Here is a 21,650-nt window from a genome sequence, read left to right as displayed (position 1 = left end):
GAGCACGTTTCTGGCTACGTGAAGGAGAATGTAATTGAGAATAAACATAGGAATAGTTTAGCTTTTGTAAATCTGACCAACCTGTTTGCCTTTTATAATGCAACAACTAAATTTGTGGACATGAGGAGAGCAATGACCATCATTAACTTTCACATTGGCAAGTTTTTCCACACTGTGTCCCACAAATGTATCAGTTGTATCAGTTAGAATGCTATATTCTGAATGGATGGACAACTAAATATGTAGAAAACTAGCTACATAATGGGGCTCCGAGGGCTGTGGTTAATTGGTTGTATCCTACCTGGATGCCCTCTTCAGCTGGAGTATCCCATGGGTCTACCCTCCTTAAGAAATGGATGTTACAGATCATTATCCATTAGTCTTTCAGAATTGGATTATTATCCTCATCTTCCATTTCCTTCCCCTTTTATGTTTTCACAACACTTACCTCTTAAAAAGATTGCATTGTCCTTTCATTTAAAGTAATTTATTTTTAACAAAATTTCTTTATTTTAAATAGCAGGAGTAGTCTGATCATAATTTAAATTTGAGGAAACATTGAAGTATTTTTCACCTCAGATTTAAAATTGTAAACTTTGTTTCTGTAATTTCATCTCTGTGCCTAAATCTGCTTTCTGCCTTTAGCCATGAAAATACATACTTTTGTGTATCCACCTAACTGGTCATCCAAGCATACTTAAGATTCACAGGAGGCCTTTTTCTTTGAAACCTTGTTTTGTTCAGAGATTTCACTAATTTCCTGGAAAGAGTAGCAGAATGTTTAAATAGACTGGAAATTTGTGTTTGTCTAAATTTAGATGAATTGCTGATTAAATCCTGAAAGGAGGCTAATAAAGACTTACATTCTTTCCATGTTACCTCAAGTAGGATTCTTGGTAACTGCAGAAAATTTTCTTTTGGACATCCTCTGTTGCAGTTTGGCAGTTCTGATATGTTTGGTTTGTGGTAAATGAGCTCACAGTCATTATTCACTGTCTGCAATACTTAAATGTTCAGGCCCTGTATATCTGTGGTGCCATTTGCCATATTTGATTTATGATGTGCATTTACAATTGGATCCCTGGATACCCTTTGAAACACTTGATTAGTGCTTCAGCCCAAGAAAGATGGGGAAAGGATGCTGTTTCTTGCTTCCATCTTGACAATGACCTTGATCACGGGAACCTTGAGGTCAGAAAGGGATCTCATCTGAATCATCCAGGAATGCAAGATACTTGGTCTTCAGACCGCATGGATAGTATGTAGCTGAGGGCTAGCGGAATAACTTGCAAAGGATTCCAGTCTGATGTGAAAAATCCAGTATATACAAATCCACGTGGAAAATAACACTGGGGAAACAGTAGCACTCAGCTGCAATATATATATTTTATATATTACAGTATATAAATATTATATTTATACATATTATAAATATATATACATATTATAAATATGATTATTCTGTTTGTAACAGATGTAACAAAATTCTGTTTCTGTGTTGCCACCCTCACCAAGTGTAACTTTTGATTGGAGGAGTCCTGTATCAACTGTGAGTGGCTGTTTTATAGAAATTCTTCCTAAATGTCATCTTCCACTGGTAGAGGATTCCTGTCATAGATACTTCTGTAAAACTGGGCAGTGAATGTCTGTATCTTTGCACCAGCTGAGGTGTGGGCTTGAGGTCCATTAGGTGTGTTTTTTTTATAATCTCATACTTTTTACTACAGTTGTCCTTGCCCTACCTCCAGACTAATAGTCAGTTTGTGTTAGAGCATGGGGAATGAGGGTTTCAGTCATTTCATCACACATTGTCTCTGCTGCTCCTTCCTCCTCTTGGGAGGACTCCTCACACTCTTCCCATGGTCAGGCATGGGGTCCCTCCCACGGCAGACAGTCCTCCATTAACTTCTCCAGTGTGAATCCTTCCTACAGGCTGCAGTTCTTCATGAACTGCTGCAGTGCGGGTCCCTTCCATGGATGCAGTCCTTCAGGAACAGACTACTCCAGCGTGGGTCCCTCACGGGATCACAAGTCCTGCAGCAAGCCTACTCCAGTGTGGCCTCCTCTTTCCATGGGGCCACAGGTCCTGCCAGGAGCCTGCTCTGCACTAGCATGGGCTTCCCACGGTGTCACCGACTCCTTTGGGCATCCGTGTGCTCCAGTGTGGGATCCTACACAGGCTGCAGGTGAATATCTGCTCCACCATGGACCTCTATGGGTTGCAGGGGGACAGCCTGCCTCACCATGGGCTGCACTGTGGGCTGCACCGTGGGCTGCAGGGGAATCTCTGCTCTGGCACCTGGAGCACCTCCTCCCCTCCTTCTTCACTGACCTTGACATCTGTGGAGTTCTTTCTGTCACGTATTCTCACTTCTCTCTCTGGCTGCAAATGTTCCTGTGCAGTAACTTTTTCCTTTTCTTTAGTACGCTATGCTAGAGATGATACCACCATCACTGATGGGCTCAGCTGTGGCCAGTGGTGGGTCCCTCTTGGAACTGGCTGTCGTTGGCTCTACTGGACATAGTGGAAACTTCTTGCAGCTTCTCACAGAAGCCACCCCTGTAGTCCCACTCTTACCAAAACCTTGCCATGCAACCCCAATACAGACAGATTCCTCTTGATTTATAAAATTGCTAGGCAAAATATAAAATCTTTGAGGAGTGGACAACTCTGTAGTTCACTCTGTAGTCAACTCTGAGTTTCACTGAATCTGCTATAGCTTCTGTGGCATTTCTGAAACATTAGTTACCCTTCCTGAAGTTTATCTTGCCAATATGCTCATATTGTAGTCCAGTGGCCAGTCTTTGCATGCTGTAATTTCAAACTTTTCTCTAGTAAATTCTTCATCATTATCCTTTTGCTAGAAATCAGAGCCCTGTGTTAGACATAACCTTCCCAAGTTTATAGGAGTTTATTTTCAAAGTATTTGTAGCAGTACTGTATCATACAGAACTTCAAACTCTTCAAGTTAAACCAGTTTCTGAATCCTATTATAGATACCAAGTGCAACAATAGGTTTCTTTTCTTACGAATGCCATTAAGAGTAATAGTTGTCAAAACAACTGTGTTTGGTGAAAAAGTGGCATATTTCCAGGCTGCTTCTTGGAAAAATTAAGCTATGGGCATCTGATGAAAGTAAGTTAGAGAAACATCTGTTTCCCTGGACATGTGAGTTGGCAGAACTTCTGGAATGAGTAGAGGAAGCAAGACCTTAGCTAAATTATAACAAATGTTCATTCTGTAATCTGTTTTGAAAATTGCTGCTTTGGAATGATCTGCTTTTTTAGTTTATCTCAAATAAAAGAAAGGTTGGGTAACTTAAGCACAATTGTTTTATCTAGCAGCATAACTGCTACAAGCCCTCTTTCTCTCTGTGTGAGATTATTACTCGGAAGAAGTGACTGCAGGATAGCAAAGTCAGTTCAGAGTACATAGTGAGATAGAAGTTTTCATCCTTCAATTCTGATAGGTGTGCATATACCCCAGTTTATCACAGTCCAACAGTCTATTCCAATCCACGTCTAAATGTGTTGCAAATATTTTATGCTTTTTACACGTTTCAAAGACAGTTTGAACATAGTCTTATCACCAACCTCATTTCCATAACTCTAAACAAACAAAAAAAAATTATCCCAGGCTCTGGTTATTTACCCGAATGACTTCTTGGAATGCTGGATTCCATGACCCAGCCTTTTTAAACCTCAGTATATGAAAAACAAGGGCTTCTGATTGATTACATATATTTTTTCACAATTTAGTTTAACCTCTAAGCACTCTAGACTTCTAAAGCAACCTTGCTGAGGGCAGAATTAAGGAAAGCAAGCCTTTTGGATTTAAAATAGTTTCTTGCCTGCTCATTTGCAACGTTTGAAAATAACTCATATTTATGAATCGGCACGTCCTGATATGTACTTTTGCCTAGTCTGCTCTCACTCAGAAGTCTGAGACTTCATTTTTTAGGTAAAGAAGAGCCTGCTGTTTAATCCTACAGATACTCATGTGCTGTCATGCTTCCATATTCCTTATGTTCAGTTACCTATACAGAAAGCTAATTTCTCCCTAGAAGTGTGCCAGGATTTGAGTCACAAGTGATTTCAGACTGCTTTGTTGGTGGATTCCTTACTGACAGTTCTCTGATTTAGTCTAAAACTAAATCAGACCTATTTCCTAGTAAGGGAGCTTTAACTGTGGTTCATAATTTGTGGGCATTAATAGAAATCAAGCTTGTCTTGGTAAAGAGAACCCATAAGCTAACAACTCAGTGTTCAGTCACTACCTTATGCAGTAAGAACTGCCACTCGACAAGGATGATTTTTGCTGGCTATTAGTTCCTGCTTGAGCTCAGCTCAGCTAGGGAAGGACACAGAAGCACACTTGGCTTCCATTCTGCTAGGAGTTTCAGTAGTGCAATTGAAGAAATGGTCACATAGGATAAAGCCAAATGTTATTCTAGGTCAGTGTATTTTTTCTTTCGGTATATCATAGAATCATAGAATCATAGAATAGTTAGGGTTGGAAAGGACCTTAACATTATCTAGTTCCAACCCCCCTGCCGTGGGCAGGGACACATCACGCTTAATCATATCACCCAAGGCCTCGTCCAGCCTGGTCTTGAATACTGCCAGGGATGGAGCATTCACAACCTCCCTGGGCAACCCATTCCAGTGCCTCACCACCCTAACAGGAAAGAATTTCTTTCTTCTATCCAACCTAAACTTCCCCTGTTTAAGTTTTAAACCATTACCTCTTGTCCTATCACTACAGTCCCTAATGAAGAGTCCCTCTCCAGCATCCCTATAGGCCCCCTTCAGATACTGGAAGGCTGCTATGAGGTCTCCACGCAGCCTTCTCTTCTCCAGGCTGAACAGCCCCAACTTCCTCAGCCTGTCTTCATACGGGAGGTGCTCCAGTCCCCTGATTGTCCTCGTGGCCCTCCTCTGGACTTGTTGCAACAGTTCCATGTCCTTTTTATGTTGAGGACACCAGAACTGCACACAATACTCCACATGAATTAGTGGAAAATACTCCACATGAATTAGTGGAAAATACTCCACATGAATTAGTGGAAAACAGTATAAAAAGTATATCAAGCCTGTGGTGACACTTTTCATTCGACTCCTTAGCCCTCTGGGGGGACTGCTTGTATGAAGATTAATAAGAATGACCAGAAGGCCTGATTCAGCACTGTCTCAACATCAATTGATCCACTAGGTCTTTAGTGAGTGCGGCTTGCTAAGGCAGGATGAGGATTTACAAGGGTGAATGAGAGCAGTGATTATAATTCAGTCACAACAAATGTTCACTGTCAGTGAAAAGGAGATATCACTAAATAACATGTTTTATTTCCAAAGAAGAATCAAAATGGCTCTGCTCTCAAATTTCAAATCTTCCCTCTCTTTAGCATTTTGTGCCTCAAGCTCCTTCTTACTTGGATTGATCACTGTAGTACAGGGCGGTAGTTTGCAAAAGATGCAGAGGATAGACTTTTCTCCAAAAGGGGGTGCTCCGTAAAACTCTGTGCATGGGAAACATAGTTGGGCAGATGACTGAAAAATGTATCAGGATATAATGGGTGGGTTTCAAACCTGCATTAATATAAATATTATACAATGTAATATGATATGTAAATATTTTACAGCATAACAGTACATGGAGTTCATGTTCTTTGAGAATATGTGCTAGAGAATGTTGGTTCATCTTTTGGAAATGTATGAGGAGGTAAAGGACCAATACGACACTGAAATTTTCTTGTGCAAACTCAGACTATAGGGCTAAGAGAAAGGAAAACACAATTCTAGAATTGCATCAGAAAAGGTATTTCCATTGAAATAAGGTAGCATTAATATTACTATGTAAATAGTGACTGTAGCTTGTCTGGAATACTGCTGACAGTTTTAGCTGTGCACTTGCAGAAAAGGTAAAATCAGTGGATGAACTTAGTAAAAACCCAGGAGGCAATCTCTTTTACTAACTGGCTTGCCACAAAGGAAAGTCAGAGACCTGATTTACTCACCTATTAAAATATGAATAGATGTAAGATCAGAAAGTCAACAGAAGGAATAAGAATTGTGTAAACTTAAAGGTGGCATTTGCATAAAATGAAACAGTAAAGACTGCTGAAGAATACTTTTGGATTGGAAAGTAAGAGGGTTTTAACCTTCAGAGGACCTGCCAAAGCTGTGCCTGAGACAAGCGACTCGATCACATTTTCATAAACTGAAGATGCATTTCATGAGCTAGATTTCATGAAAATGCCTTTTACAAACTAAAAATGGTTTATGAAAGAGTTTGTATTATGTGGCTGGGTGTTGCAGTGAAGGAATGAATTTGCTGTCCTAGAAGTTCTTGTTCCCTTGTCTTATTTGCAGTGTGTGAAGGGAGATGGCTTTTTTTTTTAATATATTGTTAGCCTTTGATACTACTGAGTGTGAGATTTTTCCTGGTTTGGGATCCTTTCTGAACAATTTCTTTTTTTTTTTTTTTCTATGAGAATCCAAAAGATAGTAAGCACCAAAAAAATTAAGCACTTTTTCTCATGCAAGAAAAGTATGAGGTTTTTTTCTTTCATTTCATCTTCTTTTTAAAAAAAAAAAAAATTGTCTTATGCCATGCATATGGTTGAGTTTGTAAGGATGTAGATAAATTGGTAAGTATTCAAAAGATGAGAACATTGCCAAGCATGTCATGAGGTGTAACCCCATTAGGACAGTATGGAGAGTTGTGATGTGTCTATATGAATTTGAGAGAGTTAGCTGGCTCTGATTTAAACCGGATACAACAATAATAACATTTTCACCATCTTTTGCTTAGTAAAAATATAGTTTGAGAATGCAGGATAACTTCTCTTTAGAAATAAAAATCAGTATGAAAAATTATTGTTAAGTAGTATTTTTATATTTTGAAATAGTAACAAGTTTCCTTGAGCAAGTACAGCAAACACATAAGCAAATTCCTTTGCAAAAGCCTCTGTAAGGCATTGCTTCCCTGCCCTTATAGTAGCTTTCCTTTTAAAGCTAAGATGACGCTAGATCAGAATGTTTTAATTCATCCCACACAGCACTTAGTCCAGGTCTTCCCTCAAACCTGTATGGTTCCTGTTCCACCTATTATTACTCTTTTGCCTGTTTAGGTCAGATGGTTTGCAGTGACATAGGGGCTACCCACTAGAATGATGTGCTGGGGTATAGCATGAAAACACCTGCAGACTTTCTTGAGTAACATTGAAGACAGTTGTAAGTTGATTCAGTCTCATTGATGTGGCTTTTTAAGACTTTGAAATAGGAGTTTAAGCAGATGTCTAGATTTTTTTAATGATAGCATAGAATTCATATTCATATTGAGACTGCTGTTAAAAACATACTTGAAATCTAATACTTTCAGAAGGAACTTTTCCCTTCAAGCTTTTTCCATATAACATGATTTGTTTGTATTTTCACAAATGCAGTAAATTTTGGGTAGAATAAAATTTTTGATGTCAATTAATTTGGCAGTTGCATTGCAGAAGCTTCATTAATTTTAATTCTTCCATTTTAAGTCTTCTGAAATAGGTTGTTCAAAGTATATCAAATATAAAGGTTGATTTTTATTTTTCTTGTTTTAGATTATTGTGTCATGCGATGAAAGACCATATAGTGCGTGTCGCAAATGAAGCTGAATTTATTTTGAACCGACAAAGAGCTGAAGATGTCCACAAGCATGCTGAGTTTGAGGTAAGCCTGAGAGTTGGTGCATTTCTGGTTCTCTGGTTTCACTCAGTTGTCACCTCAGCTGTAACCCCATACAATAAAGATTTTTTTTCTTCCAAGAAAGAAATTTACATTAAAGGCGTTTCAAAACTAGTTTTTAAAAGCTTTGGTAAATGTCAAACACAAAGAATGGGTTTAGTTTCTCATCTCCTCACTTAAATTTATGAAAATATTTACAGCTTGAAGAAATCCCTTAATCAGAATGTCTAAACTGATATGGTAGACTCATAGGTTCACAAAGAACTTTTCTGGTCTATTGTGAATAGTAATGAAAATCACATTAGCAATTATTTTTGTTGGATTTTATCAGCTGTATATATGCGTTTAGTAAGAAAGAAAAGTAATTAATACACTTAAGGCATTTCACAAAAAATAAGAAGTAGAAATGTTTTGTTAAACAGAATTAGTATTTTAAGGTAATTTTGTTCGAGCACTTTGCATTTGGGAGCACTTAGAACATTTACTTGCTATAATTTATATATTGAAATATGATATTACATATCTTTCTAGTCAGTAATCATTAATTATTTAGAGTAAGATTGTGGTTAAAATGTCTATTTCTCTTAAGTATTGGAAAAAATAACAGAGCAGCTGACTCCCATAACTCTTTAATGACTATAATTCTTACTCCCCAGAGGAGTCAACATTCGGTTGTTTTTTTCATCAATGAGTATTGAAGTATATGATTTAAATTATATTGCTTGAAAATTATAGAAATATACAACCCCCCTGATTTTTAAAATGTGCTTAGTTTAACAGGGCTTTTATTATTTCTTCATGATAAATTCTGTTCCTATTCAAAAACTTTCATGCAAAAATTATGGAGTAAAGTTAAAATTTCATTCTGGACATGACTTTATCAAACATGGTTTTGCATTTTTACCCTGTGCAGCCTTTCAGCATCACTAGTTTTTATTTCCAAACCTGCCTGTGCTTGCATATAGTTGTGTACATGCAAGCATATATGCACAAACATGCATTTCTAAGTGTTTTAATGCTCAAATGACCTAACATTTTTAAGATAGACTGACTTAGTATTGATGATGATAGTAAATAGCTATATCAATTTATTCAACTGTCAGGAAATGCCAACAAGCACCTGGTGGCTAGAAATAGGATCCAGTAATCTCAGTTTTGATTAGGTTTTTGTCTCTTTGAAACAGCTCTCTTAAACGTGCACTTTGATGTACTAGTTTTTGTGCTCCTTGACCTATCTGAAAAGTGTGAGACACAGAGATATCTGTTGTCATTTTGAATACACATAACCTTTACTTCATTTTGTCAGAGCAGACAGCAGACACTTGTCATATGGGATTGCAACAACTTTATTACCAATCATATACTGGGTATTTTGAACTTAGATAAAATCACATTTACAATTAAACGTGTGTCAGAAGTTTCATATTGCCTCAACAATACATAACATTTGATATTTATCAGAACACTATGCAGTAACCTAAAATGACAATAGAAGATTGATTTATCTGCTCTTTGAAGAATACATTGAGGTATAAGATCTGTCAGAACTCTAGACAAAATGAGAATATTCAATTAACTTTCAGCTTTTGTTAGCAAATAGGATTTAGAATATCAACTAAATTCCCTAAAGGAATAGTCTTAAGTCGGTCTTATTGTCTGGTAAAGAAACCAAAATATTTTTCATATATGAAAACTTCCATTATGTTTGTCACATGAAGAACCTCAGCTACGCATTTTAGATGAGTAAGATAAAATCTGAAAGTCATAAAAGAAAATTATTAAATGTAGCCTGTGTAAAATATGAAACTCAGATATATTTAAGTAAAGTGATGGTTAAAGTCTGAAAGAATGTTTTATATATTGTCTTTAATAATGGTAGGTATATAACTGAACAGTTTATTATTTATCCTACTTGAAAGTAGTAGGGACAAAGATTTCTGGTAGTTTTCTGTTGCACAATTGTAAATCTGTCATTTTGTTTTAATAAACTGTATTGGTGTATATTCTGGGGTTTAGTACATGTTAATCTCTGCTCTCAATCAGAGAAGTGAGTGGCTATTTTATTTTTACCTTTTAAATTTTAATTGAATTGATGGGTGAATTTATTTGGCCCAAGCTGCACTGAGTGACTGTGTCTCCTGCATAGTGGGAAGGCCGGGGATCAGCATCGGAATTTTATCCTGTGACTCCAGTTGCAGTCAGGGCCAGGGAAATTCCTCCCACAGTTAACTTTCATTTTGTTAACCTTTGTAATTGCTCAGGAAGAAAAATGAAAATTTAATTTTACTGTCCAATGAGCTGGTGAAATATTAACCTCATTACTAAGGCATATCATTGTACTAATTGGTGCTTCCCTGTACAAGAAGATAAATTGAAAAATGAATTAACCCTTTATGAATAAGTGTAATGATTGCTCTTTCCCAGATAGATTACTTGAAATAATACTGTAACACAGTGGAAAGACCACTACTGAAATCTTACTGAATGCAAATGTGATCAGTACTTTCAAGGAAGTGTGCAGAAATATGAACAATAAACTACAATTTAGCATGAGGTTAATGTATTTTTAATTGTTCTTTTGAATACTAGAAAGTAGGATTCTAGTCAGCTGTGTTACAGCATTGAGTGTTGGCTAAACGTTCTAAAATGATGCACAATAACTGCATTCAAAAATGTTGCTTAAAAGGTGATTTTAAAAATAACGGTTTTGAGAATTATCTCGCCTTTCTAATATACCTAGAAAACAATACGTATAATGGATTTATTTTAATTATTTTAATTTGCATGGCTACATTTGCTTTATTTAGGCATTTTAAAATGATCTTTACAACGAGGAGAAATTAATTTGAACTTGAGATTATTTTGAGAAAAACATGGAAAAATTACATTGTGCTTATTACACATAAAGGATTTATCAAAGCTGAAATACATTGTAGAGTTTCGACAGTTTTGGAAACAAATTTCATAGAATCATAGAATCATAGAATCGTTAGGGTTGGAAAGGACCTTAAGATCATCAAGTTCCAACCCCCCTGCCATGGGCAGGGACACCTCACACTAAACCATGTCACCCAAGGCCTCATCCAACCTGGCCTTGAACACTGCCAGGGATGGAGCATTCACAACCTCCCTGGGCAACACATTCCAGTGTGTCACCACCCTTACAGTAAAGAACTTCTTCCTTGCACCCAATCTAAACTTCCCCTGTTTAAGTTTGAACCTGTTACCCCTTGTCCTATCACTACAGTCCCTAATGAAGAGTCCCTCTCCAGCATCCCTGTAGGCCCCCTTCAGATACTGGAAGGCTGCTATGAGGTCTCCACGCAGCCTTCTCTTCTCCAGGCTGAACAGCCCCAACTTTCTCAGCCTGTCTTCATACGGGAGGTGCTCCAGTCCCCTGAGCATCCCTGTGGCCTCCTCTGGACTTGTTCCAACAGTTCTGTGTCCTTTTTATGTTGAGGACACCAGAACTGCACACAAGGCTCCAGGTGAGGTCTCACAAGAGCAAATTTGCATGATCAATAACCACAGCATTTTTTTTTGAGGTAGTTATCTTTTAAAGGAAGCATGATGAGAACATTAGCTCTTTTTCAGTTTAAAAGCTGAGCATTTAACCATTAGCATTTTTTAGAAATGTAGCATGTTATGAAAATTTGTCATGCCATGATATGAAATAGAAAATCATAGAATCATAGAACAGTTAGGGTTGGAAAGGACCTTAAGATCATCTAGTTCCAACCCCCTTGCCATGGGCAGGGACACCTCACACTAAACCATGTAACCCAAGCCTCTGTCCAATCTGGCCTTGGACACCACCAGAGATGGAGCATTCACAACTTCCTTGGGTGACCCATTCCAGTGCCTCACCACCCTTACAGTAAAGAACATATAGTCTGTAATTTCACAGTTAAAAGAGTTTATCTTCAGCATTCATAGTAATAAAATTATCAACTAGCTTTTTAATTGTTTTATTGACATCTAAAAGTCAAAACTACTGTACGTAATTCTTTCCTTTATATTATGCTATGTGTGTTATATCTGTAATTTATACCCAAGAACACATGAAACTTTTACAAATAAAGATCATCTTTTAAGGCATATCCACGGTCACACATATACACACAGAAACATTTAACTAAATGTTTCTAACTGCAATTCTGTTGTCTTAGCCTTTGATATTTCAGTTTTTACATACTCTGAGTGTTTCTTCGTGGATAATATATAGTAACAGATCTCTTTCAATTGAACGGTGTGTCCTATTTCTCTTGAAATATTTTAATGAATTCTTGTCATGTTTAAAGAGTGTTGGTAAATCACCATTTTGAAGCAATTCTAAATAGCCAATTTTTATGAACTGAATGTGCGTTCATTCCTAGTCACAGTGTGCTCAGTATGCTGCTGACAGAAGAGAGGAGGAGAAGATGTGTGATCATCTTATCAGTGCTGCTAAGCATCGAGATCATGTTACAGCCAATCAGCTGAAACAGAAGATACTCAACATACTAACAAATAAGCATGGTGCCTGGGGAGCTGTTTCCCATAGGTAAGCTGCAAATGTAAAATATCTGGGTTTAAAATGTTAATTTTAAAGTTTAAGAGAAGCAGTCATTGCATAAATGAAATATGAATGTATTAGGAGCTAGTATCCCTAAAATATATTTTCTCTGTCTTTTCTTCAGCTGACACTTGAGAAGTCCTCTTTGCTAAAGATTCATTGATCAAACTTCCTTAGAGAATGCAAACATAATATTTTAGCATATTTGTTGATTATAATGCACTTTTACTGTTGGTATATTGGTAGGTTTTGAGGCTCTTATCAGTATTAGAGTGAAGTGTTCTGAATGAGATATTGAGACATGTAGAGATTTATAGATGTCAACAGAGGAAGCATGAAATAAAGATAGAATCAAAATTACTTGTCTAGTATTACAGACTGAGTCACTATTAGAATAACCATCAGAACCAAGTTACTGAGTCACAGTCTGATGCTTTCTTTTGTTTATCCCCTTTTCCATGCAAGTAATAAACTGGTAAGATCCACTGTGAACTACAACAAACCAGCAGTCAGTGCCAGACATGTATGCTTAAAGCAGAAAGTACATTGTACTTAAATGTAGCATGTACAAAGCTGACCATAAGCAAAGTGCAGCTCAGTTCTACAGGTAAGCCTATTAAAAATAAATAAATAAAAAACCAAACATAATTTCTACTGTGTGTAAGTGATATTATACTATTTGAGGTTTTAATCGGAGAAAAAAAAACCACAAACCAAACCCAAGCCTTCTGAATCACAAAAATAGCCATTGGCTAAGGTGCTGACCCCCATGTGGAAGGCTTGAGCTGAAATTGCTCCTCTCCTTCATTCAGATCAAGGTCTTGAACCTGGGTCTGCCATGTAAGTGCCCTGTCTGCAAAACTAGAGACTGCCAAGTCTCTCTTTTGTTTATGCATTTTATCCACAAATACTTGATTATTTATTCAGAGTAGAATAACTCAAACAGGATGAATCAAGGAAGTTCTGCTCCCAAATACCCAAATTCTTACAGCTTGATTTTCTACATAAATCCTGTTTAAGTCTGCTCCAAGTCAGGCAGAATCGAAAATCAGATTTTAGCTCTTAAAAAACTTTTCAGTAAAAATCTAGTTGAGGCTGATCAACCAATATGGACTAATAAAAAACTTCTCTAGATAAAAGTTTTCTTTCAAAAAAATCTATTTGAATTTAGCTTGAATATATATGTAGGGGTTAAGGCTATTAGAAATGTTGCCAAGTAATACAATTGACATTGTCAGTAAAAAGGTTTAATAAATACCACATACACTGTTTGTTCTTTTTGTAATTCTGTTTGGTTCTTGCAATTATACAGTGTTAAAAAAAAATGATTTTTTTTATGCTTATCATCGTTATATCTGCCAAAGAAATCACTATTTCCTGAGTTATGATGGAGATGTATTAATTTTTTAAGGTGGTAGGAAGTGTGCAAATTCAGTCTTGCAGAAACTCGGTAGTCTAGAACCAGAGATGTTCTGGTGGAAATTACAAAAATGACAAGTAGAAGATTTTGATATTATTAATTCAAAACAGCCTGAGTCCATAATGGATGCTCATGTTATTTCTAGTTCAGGCTTAAAGCTGTGTATCTGGAGACTTGAACCTTTGAAAATAAGTGCAATTTTCAGCCCTTTTAATATCTTAGAATTTTTAAATAATGTTGCTCAAGTATGTGAATGACTGGAGGCACTTTGCAGGCTAAAGTCAGTTCCTGCTCACTAGGTTTTTCAGGAGACCTTCTTTTCTTTGGGCCAGATAACCTTCCTCTCCTGGATTGTTGATGGTATCCTAAACGGCAACAGACCGCTACTGCAGGGTTTTCTTTGCTCGTCAGTCCATGAAAGGTTTTGATGAGCGATGCACGTTGACACCTGTGACAAACCTGTGAAATTTCCTACATCAAGCAAAAGGAACTCTTATTTTATTCCTGTCATGCCACCCTATGTGTCCGCTTCTCGACTACTTGCAGTGCTGCTTTCCTATTTCAGTGCTCAACCATTGGCCTGCATTTTAGCTGCAGGCTACTGCTTAACCTGGAGAAGGGGAGAATTGTGACAGCATGAGGTCTCCAAGTGGAGTTCCCCATTTGCAGGTGCTGATCAGGAAGCAAATGGCCTTGCACTGCAGGTCTTACTGTGTGTGCCATGGCAGTCCACCATGCAAGTGTATCTTCTGTCATGAGAACTAGTGGACTGTGAATGGGAAGCCCTAGGATGGCAGCAGGTGGGGAGAGATGCCCAGTGGGAGACCCTCTGAGCCTTGTTAAGGACCAAGGTCAGTGGTTCTGGCTGGGCAGATTTAAAAGGCTTCAAGTGCAGAAGGTACAGGGGGTCTCATTAAACTATGTAGACACAGAAGGCAAAAACTGTTGTTAATTAGGTAGATCTTCCTGTACTTCTTATATGATGGAAATCAAGATGGGCTCTTGGATTTTACATACCTCAGGTCCTGGCCAGCAGGAGACACAGCAGGCTCCAAGTCTCCTTTTTGATTCCTGACAAATAGTTACGGTGTTAGGAGTCTCTTTATAAACTGCTGCTTCACTGTGCCCCAGGAGATACAGCCTGACTGGAATACAGTTATGTTGAATAAATAAATAAATAAATAAATACAAATGTTGACACTCCAGACTTCTAGACCTCTGGAGTAGTGACTCCATCATTTCTGTTGGGAAGAGTGTTCCCACAGTTCTTAAAGCATACTGCTGGTCTCCTGTCCACCTCTGGACCTGGAGACCAATCTTGAAATGGTGAATTAGGAAGATCGTTCACAGGCCCAGAAGGGACAGGGGGAGAAAGAGACAACCAGTTCTATGTGATAAATACTTGGACAATAGCAGTGCCTTTTGACATCCAAAATAGATAAGACAGGTATGAAACTGCTGGAGGGGGAGATGAGTCTGATTCTTAAAAGCTTCAATTCTCTGTCACATTCCCAATCTGCAGCTACCAGTTTACTGATAATTGTAGCATTTGATATATATATATATGTGTGTTTGTATCGCCTCAAGATAAAGAACGATTTTAAGTTCTTCAACATACGTGCTCATGTTATATACTCTTATCAAGATGTCTGAAGAAACAAGAATGAAGTTCAATGGTGTGATTCAGCAAAATGCCATATGAAACTTTCAATTCTAAGTTAGATTATAGTCACATAAAGGTAGGTGAATTACAAATAACAAAATCATGTGACTTGCATTTCAATTACCTTAATTAGCTATTAATTTTTAAAGGAGAAATTAATTATATGCAATGCTTCACCAGTTGACTAAACACATACAAATGCATTAACATTGTACAACCTATCCCTGTCCATACATTAGTCAGTACAGTTAGAGTTGGTCTGGAAACCTTTTCATTCTTTTATCTCCTTCTGCTTAAAAATGATAAACAACAAGTTTGAAAAGGAACCTTTTATTTTGTATTGCTTGTAATTTTTGTAATTTTTAACATCTTTATTTTGTATTGCTTGTAATTTTGTAATTTTTAACATCTTTCCCCTTTCACAAATACTTTCCCTTCATGTCAAAGTGAAAACTAAAGTTCTTTCCTCAATGTCTTGCAGGTGTGAGCATCAGCTCCTATACAGCAAAAGGAAATTATTGAATCATCTTACTTTCTCCTACATATCTCAGACAAAAAAAATAATAGATTTCAAAATAAATCTTGTTAGTTTTTTATAAAGCCTGTTTGTGCCCTTAAACCAAACTAGTTCTGTTTTCGTTGTTTCGACAATTTAACACTTGCAGGTATCTTCGTAATAGCTTATCCTAAACATAATGTTTTCCCCTTTTTTAAACTTCAGCATTATACCAGAACTAGAATACTGCAGGTTTTTCCCATTCAGATGAAAAATTGATGAGTTGAATATTTCTTTGATGCATTGCCACTTATTCAGAATGAATATGCAACATCCTATTTCCTTGAACTGAGGAAGAATCAAACAGGGTGTTTCATAGTGTAGCGTTCAAAGCTGCTTTAAAACAGCACTTACCATTAGCTTTTTTCAGGGTTATAGTCTTCATGTCACAACATATGCTTCCTTCAGTCTTCTGTCAGCTTCATATGGTGCTTGTCTTCTCCCCATCTGCTTCTCTCCCCTTACACATCTTTCTGGGGGAAAAAAAAAGTTTTGTAAAACCTGTCTGCACACACAGTTCACATTCCTTGTCAACCATATGCATGCCTGTGTTTTGGGCCATAATCTGTTACCAGCTCTTATATCAGCTGCTTGGTTTAATCAGATATCTCAACTTTTCAAAAACTTTTATTCAAGAATACTGTACATAACAGCTCTGTCTTACAGTTATTATAGGTTTAAGGCGATCTAGGGCAATGCAAGGAATTCTGAGTTCTAATTTGTGTTCTAAGAAGTCTAAATATTAAATACTTGTCATAGATATTTTCACATGAACAGTTTCGATATACATAGGAGGGTTACCATAATGGGAAAAATTACATTTAAAAATGAGTCTTGGTTCTCTTGCTTTCCATGTTTTGATAAAGCAGGTTCCACCTACATTAAAGCAGCTTTATCAAATACCAAGTATATAAGGGCTTTTTCTGTTCAAATCTGTCTTTGGATAAACTAGACACCCATAACAAATTAATCATTCATGGTGGAGGGCAGAGCTGTCAGTCTCATTCTGTGGTGAAGACCAAATTTGTCTGGGGAGACAGGCTGGAAATAAAAAGTTTCTTGCCAGACAGCTAGTCTTGCCTCTCACTACAGCATGTGCTTCTGCAGAGGCTGAGATCTGCTGGGGACCAGGGAGAGAGAGCCTAAGGAGGGGAACTCCCCTTTTGTGAGTCTATGGGGCTTGGTAGTTAAATAAGTTGATTCTGGGATGACAATGCTTCTAAACCAAATGTTTCCAGTTTACAAGGGAGATCAGAATGCAGGAATTTAGTAAGAAGGACTTTCTCTTAGAGCCAGCCCTTGGCATGCTCTGACTCCATCTCTATACGAGCTGCCATCTTAGGAAGTTCAGAGAGACACAGAACCTATCCTGTCCCCCACTGCAAATCAGCTTCATCTGGTTTCATTTCTGGCTCATTTTAACTGCTAGACATAAATTAAAAAATGAGCTTTAGAACAGTGGAAAAGAGCCTGTCTACTGGATCCAGAAGTGTGTTTGACATGCCTGTTGTTAGAGGGCCTGTTAAGGTACTGCATTTTTCTACATACTCTGTAAGAACTATGAATTTTTGTATGTTTCTAGAATTAGTGGAATCTGTTTTTGTTTGCAGAGTGGATCCTTCCGGATAGATCTGATGGAACTGCACACTTTTCAGCTCAGTCATTAGCTATCTTGACTACAAATTCCAAATATTTTGTTTGAGATGATTTCATCACAACCAGACATTGTGAAAATGCTTTTCTGCCTTCTGATGTTTTTACTTAACTGAGCTACTTGAGATCAGTAAATGTGTCATTATTATTATTCACATTTTAGGTCCAGTATTGGTCATCCTTCTGTAGCAGGGTTTAAACATAAATGTGGGACTATTTTACTAATCTGATAACTTTTTTGTAGTATTTTACTATTTCTATCCCCTTCTTATCTTTCTTACTGTGCTTTCAACTTTGTGCTGCTCCTGCTGCTTTGCACTCGTTATACTACATCCCCTGCCACGGTGTACCCTCTTCCTTCCTCCTTCCCTGATTGCTTACTGCTGTGGTGGAAGGCAGAAACTAGTTGAAGAAGCTCTTGATAATGGTGCCGTGGCATTTGAAGAGCACAATGGAAAAAGGAAGCTAGAAGAATTCTGTATCCTTTTCTAATAATAGGAAGTTAGGTGTGGGATGCTATTTGCAGCATAGAGATACCTGCCAAGAAAGCAGTATTGTATAACCAGGGATGGGCTCTACAAGTGAGTGTACAGAGTGCTTACATGAGATTTATTCAGTTTTGTGTTTGTGCAGGGTTACTCAGTTGTTTTGAAGCATGTTGCTGTTCACTATGGATTTTTTCCCACAACTGGAAGAAATCTCAAAATAAAATATTTTCTTTGGAAAGAGGTAGCATTTTCCAGTGTTGGGAAATGCATGGTACTCAGGAAGAACTTGGTCAGTTCAGTGGAAAGACTTGTTTGTCTCTAGGAAGTACAGTATATTGTATTTCATATTAAAGAAGGAAGGCTTCTACATTTTGTTTCACATTATTACTTCTGCAGCAATAGAATTATTTTTTTCTTGTTTTTTTTCACTTCTCGAGTATGCTCTCTCTTTCCACCTATTTTTTTTCCCTTTCTCTTCCTGGCAAACACAAACAGGAAAAATTTGCCAATACTGTTTTTCTTTAAGCTTTAGAAACAGCTGACCTCCAGATGTCAGCAGGGTCTTTAACTGGAACAACAATCAGAATACATATCCAAATTGCTTACAGTCAACTTTCTGTATGTATTTTTGTATTGTAGCAATAACAAGGGAATTTTAAAATATGCTTAAATTGAGAGAAAGGCCAGCCTTAGCAAACTGAAAGGGATTTCTGTTCCTTCATAAATCTATCCATAGAGCTATCATGTTCAGCAGCCATTCAGTTTCCAAGATGCCAATCGCAAGGACATCCATAATGGTTCAAGACTAGCAGTCCATTTAGCCCTGTAACCTGTCTTCAGCTGTAAGTGAATATAAAGAAATGGAAAGATAGGACAAGTAGGCATGATAGGTCCATCTGATACTCAGACTCCTTGAATTTTCAATTCAGGATTTCCAGAGGAATTTCAATTTCAGTCAGTCCGATTTTAAATTCTCCACATTTCAGTAGGCCTTCAAAATCCAGCTGCCCTTCTTCATGTTTTCCCCCGATCCTGCAGTGCAAACAACCTCTGAAGGGGTATCAGTAGGCTGGACTAACAGTTGCTGGTATTGGACAGGCATCTATTCTCCTTCTTTCACTGACTCCTGTTTGGGTAGAGGTAGAAACTTATTAGGCTGATAACACTTCCCTTAATTGATTTTTTTCTCCCATGTCTATCTAGCAATACATGTGCAGTATAGCACTGGATTTCCCATTTTCTGTATATGCAAGAATAAAAAGCAAAGAAAAAAATTAACAAAAGCCATAGATTAGAAGATTCTGAAAAAGTAATTTTTATGTTCCTAAGGAGGCTTTTTTCTCAGAAATTAAAATCGTTTGATTTATTCTTTATTTTGTGACATAAAATAGGTGAGAAATATCATATTTTTAACTTACAGTGTGATGTTGTAGTACCATTACACTCTAAGATTCTTTCCCATCTCATACTTCAAGTAGATTACAGATGATGAGTGCAAAGCTGTAGAAAATGTTGTTTGTTTTTTTTCCTAGGAGAGCATCTGTAATGTTTTGATAGACTTCTCATAACTTTTGTTAGAAACATCAGAAATGCAGAATTTAGCCAGAAGTGAAAACCTGGTGGAGCCATTTTGATTCCCCTCCTTTTAAAACCTTAATGTGTCTTGTACTTTTTTATTCAAAATGCATTTATGTCCAACTGTATGTTTGTAAAATAATTTGAGATATTCAGAGCAGGGTCTGGAAAGGAACTGAAGACTAAATCATCCTCAAGCACTGAGTAAGGTAGGCGTAGTCTGGCACATCCCTATTACATGTTTTGCATCCTCCTTTCTTTGTGGAGAGGAGAGTGGAATTCTGCAAATGCCTTGGAAAACTCGTTCTATGTCTTTGATCGTTTTAATGTTGAATTTTCATGTGCATTATAGGATCATTTTCTTTGCTACAAATTAGATTTATCATACCTGGTTTTAAACCTAGCCTTTCTCAAAGGCTTTGAAAGCTCATACTGTCCTTTCAGTGCTCCTTTACTGGTTCAGTTATCTGTATCTTGTATAATGTTGGTGTCTTGCTGTAGATTCCCTGCAATTTGCCTACATCTTCCTTAGAAAGAGGTATTCCAATCTGGGCCCTTGATTGCGGGTGACACCTCAACAATGCACAACACTACTTAAGGTTATTTCACACTATATCTTAACTGACTAAAATGAGATTGTAGGCTCTGTCAGTACTTCCTAGAACCACTCTGCAGGCTCTTACTCCTACTAATTGGCAATCACTTCCTGCTTTATATCTGTGCTTCTAATTATTTTAAGACTGGTGTGTGTCTCATTCATCTTAGAGTTTAGAATTTTTTAAGTACTTTTGAATTATTATTCTCCCACATTATACTTGTAATTCTTTTTACAGGTCTTTTTGTGGCTTTTCTCTGATTCTTCATCAGAGTTGGTAATGAAATGTTTAATGCAGCAGAATTCAGGAAACAACCCATATAGTCTCCCACTTAAAAACATTCCCAATCCGGTCATGAACCTTTGACATATGCTATAAAACCCCAGGGTTTAACTGTTCATGTATTCATTTATCATATTATTACATATTTTTCTTAGTCTATGCAAACAGTAAGTACTGTTGTGTTAAAAGATCACTATTCTGATTATGCCATGGATGAATGAACAATAAAGAAAATGGCAAAGGTGTACAAGAAATCATTTTTTCTTAATAAACCCACGTTACTCGTTTCAAATTAATCAGCTGATTGATAATTTCTCCTAGTATCCTTGCATACATCAAAGATAAAGATTAGACTATAATGCATTTAGTATGTTTTTCCCCATTTAAGACCGCATAACATTATCTTTCAGTCATCTGGAGTCACACTTACCCTTCATAAATTTTCAGAGAAGTGCTAAATAAATGATCAGGGATTGCCTTGTCCTCTTCCTCTTTTTTAATTCTTACATTTCCTTTTTGATTATGTGAGTTTATGAAAGAGCTCCTGATTACAACCACATTGATATTTTTGTTATACTGTATCTTCCTTCCACATCAGAATTTTTTGGTGTTGTGTATGTAATTTCAGTTTTAGGTATTATGGAAAATTTATTTTTAGCAGAGGCTTATCCACTGGTTTCCTGAAATTTTCTAAGTCTGGGGGATTTAAACTTAGTTGCTCTGTAGCTTTAACATTTTTCCTTGGAAATAGGAATTCTTTCTTTCAGTGATTGTTTTTATTCAAAATATATTTCTTTTGAAAAATTCCTTTGAACTAGTCAGAATCGAATGTAAAATGCTATCTTTAACTTCAGCTACTTTTTCAACCTATACATTTGTACACAAAAGATGCATCTTTCTGTAACTTCTTTTTTCTTTAAGATTGTTTTGATAAATGATCCCTTTACCACTGACTTAGGTCTTTTCTCATTGAGTTGTTTTGAAAAACTAAAATATCTCATGTCTCCATCCTCTTTCAGAGGTGGTGGTAGAGTTTTTTTCTGTTATATCTCAAAGTGCAGTGCTACCTTTTTTTTACTTCTTTTAACATTACCCAGACTTCCAATAAGTATTTCATGCCTGTTTATGAACTTCAGA

General features: G+C 36.9%; 1 protein-coding gene across 8 annotated transcripts in view; it reads left to right on the top strand.

The window, feature by feature from the left end:
• Nucleotides 1-21,650, top strand: part of NBEA (neurobeachin) — a 506,232-nt gene that overhangs the window by 257,188 nt on the left and 227,394 nt on the right. For all 8 annotated transcript variants that reach the window (XM_061457520.1, XM_061457513.1, XM_061457519.1 and 5 more), the window contains 2 exons: nt 7,602-7,710; nt 12,102-12,268. In XM_061457520.1, the coding sequence (XP_061313504.1) occupies nt 7,602-7,710; nt 12,102-12,268 (276 nt within the window). The remainder of the gene's footprint in view (nt 1-7,601; nt 7,711-12,101; nt 12,269-21,650) is intronic.

Source organism: Pezoporus flaviventris, unplaced genomic scaffold (genome assembly GCF_033815535.1).
Source record: "Pezoporus flaviventris isolate CSIRO_AGI_PZ_B2104156 unplaced genomic scaffold, CSIRO_AGI_Pfla_v1 ptg000025l, whole genome shotgun sequence".
In the NCBI taxonomy this organism is placed as follows: domain Eukaryota; kingdom Metazoa; phylum Chordata; class Aves; order Psittaciformes; family Psittacidae; genus Pezoporus; species Pezoporus flaviventris.
The sequence above is the reverse complement of the archived record's forward strand: the minus strand, read 5'-3'. Positions and strand labels throughout refer to the sequence as shown.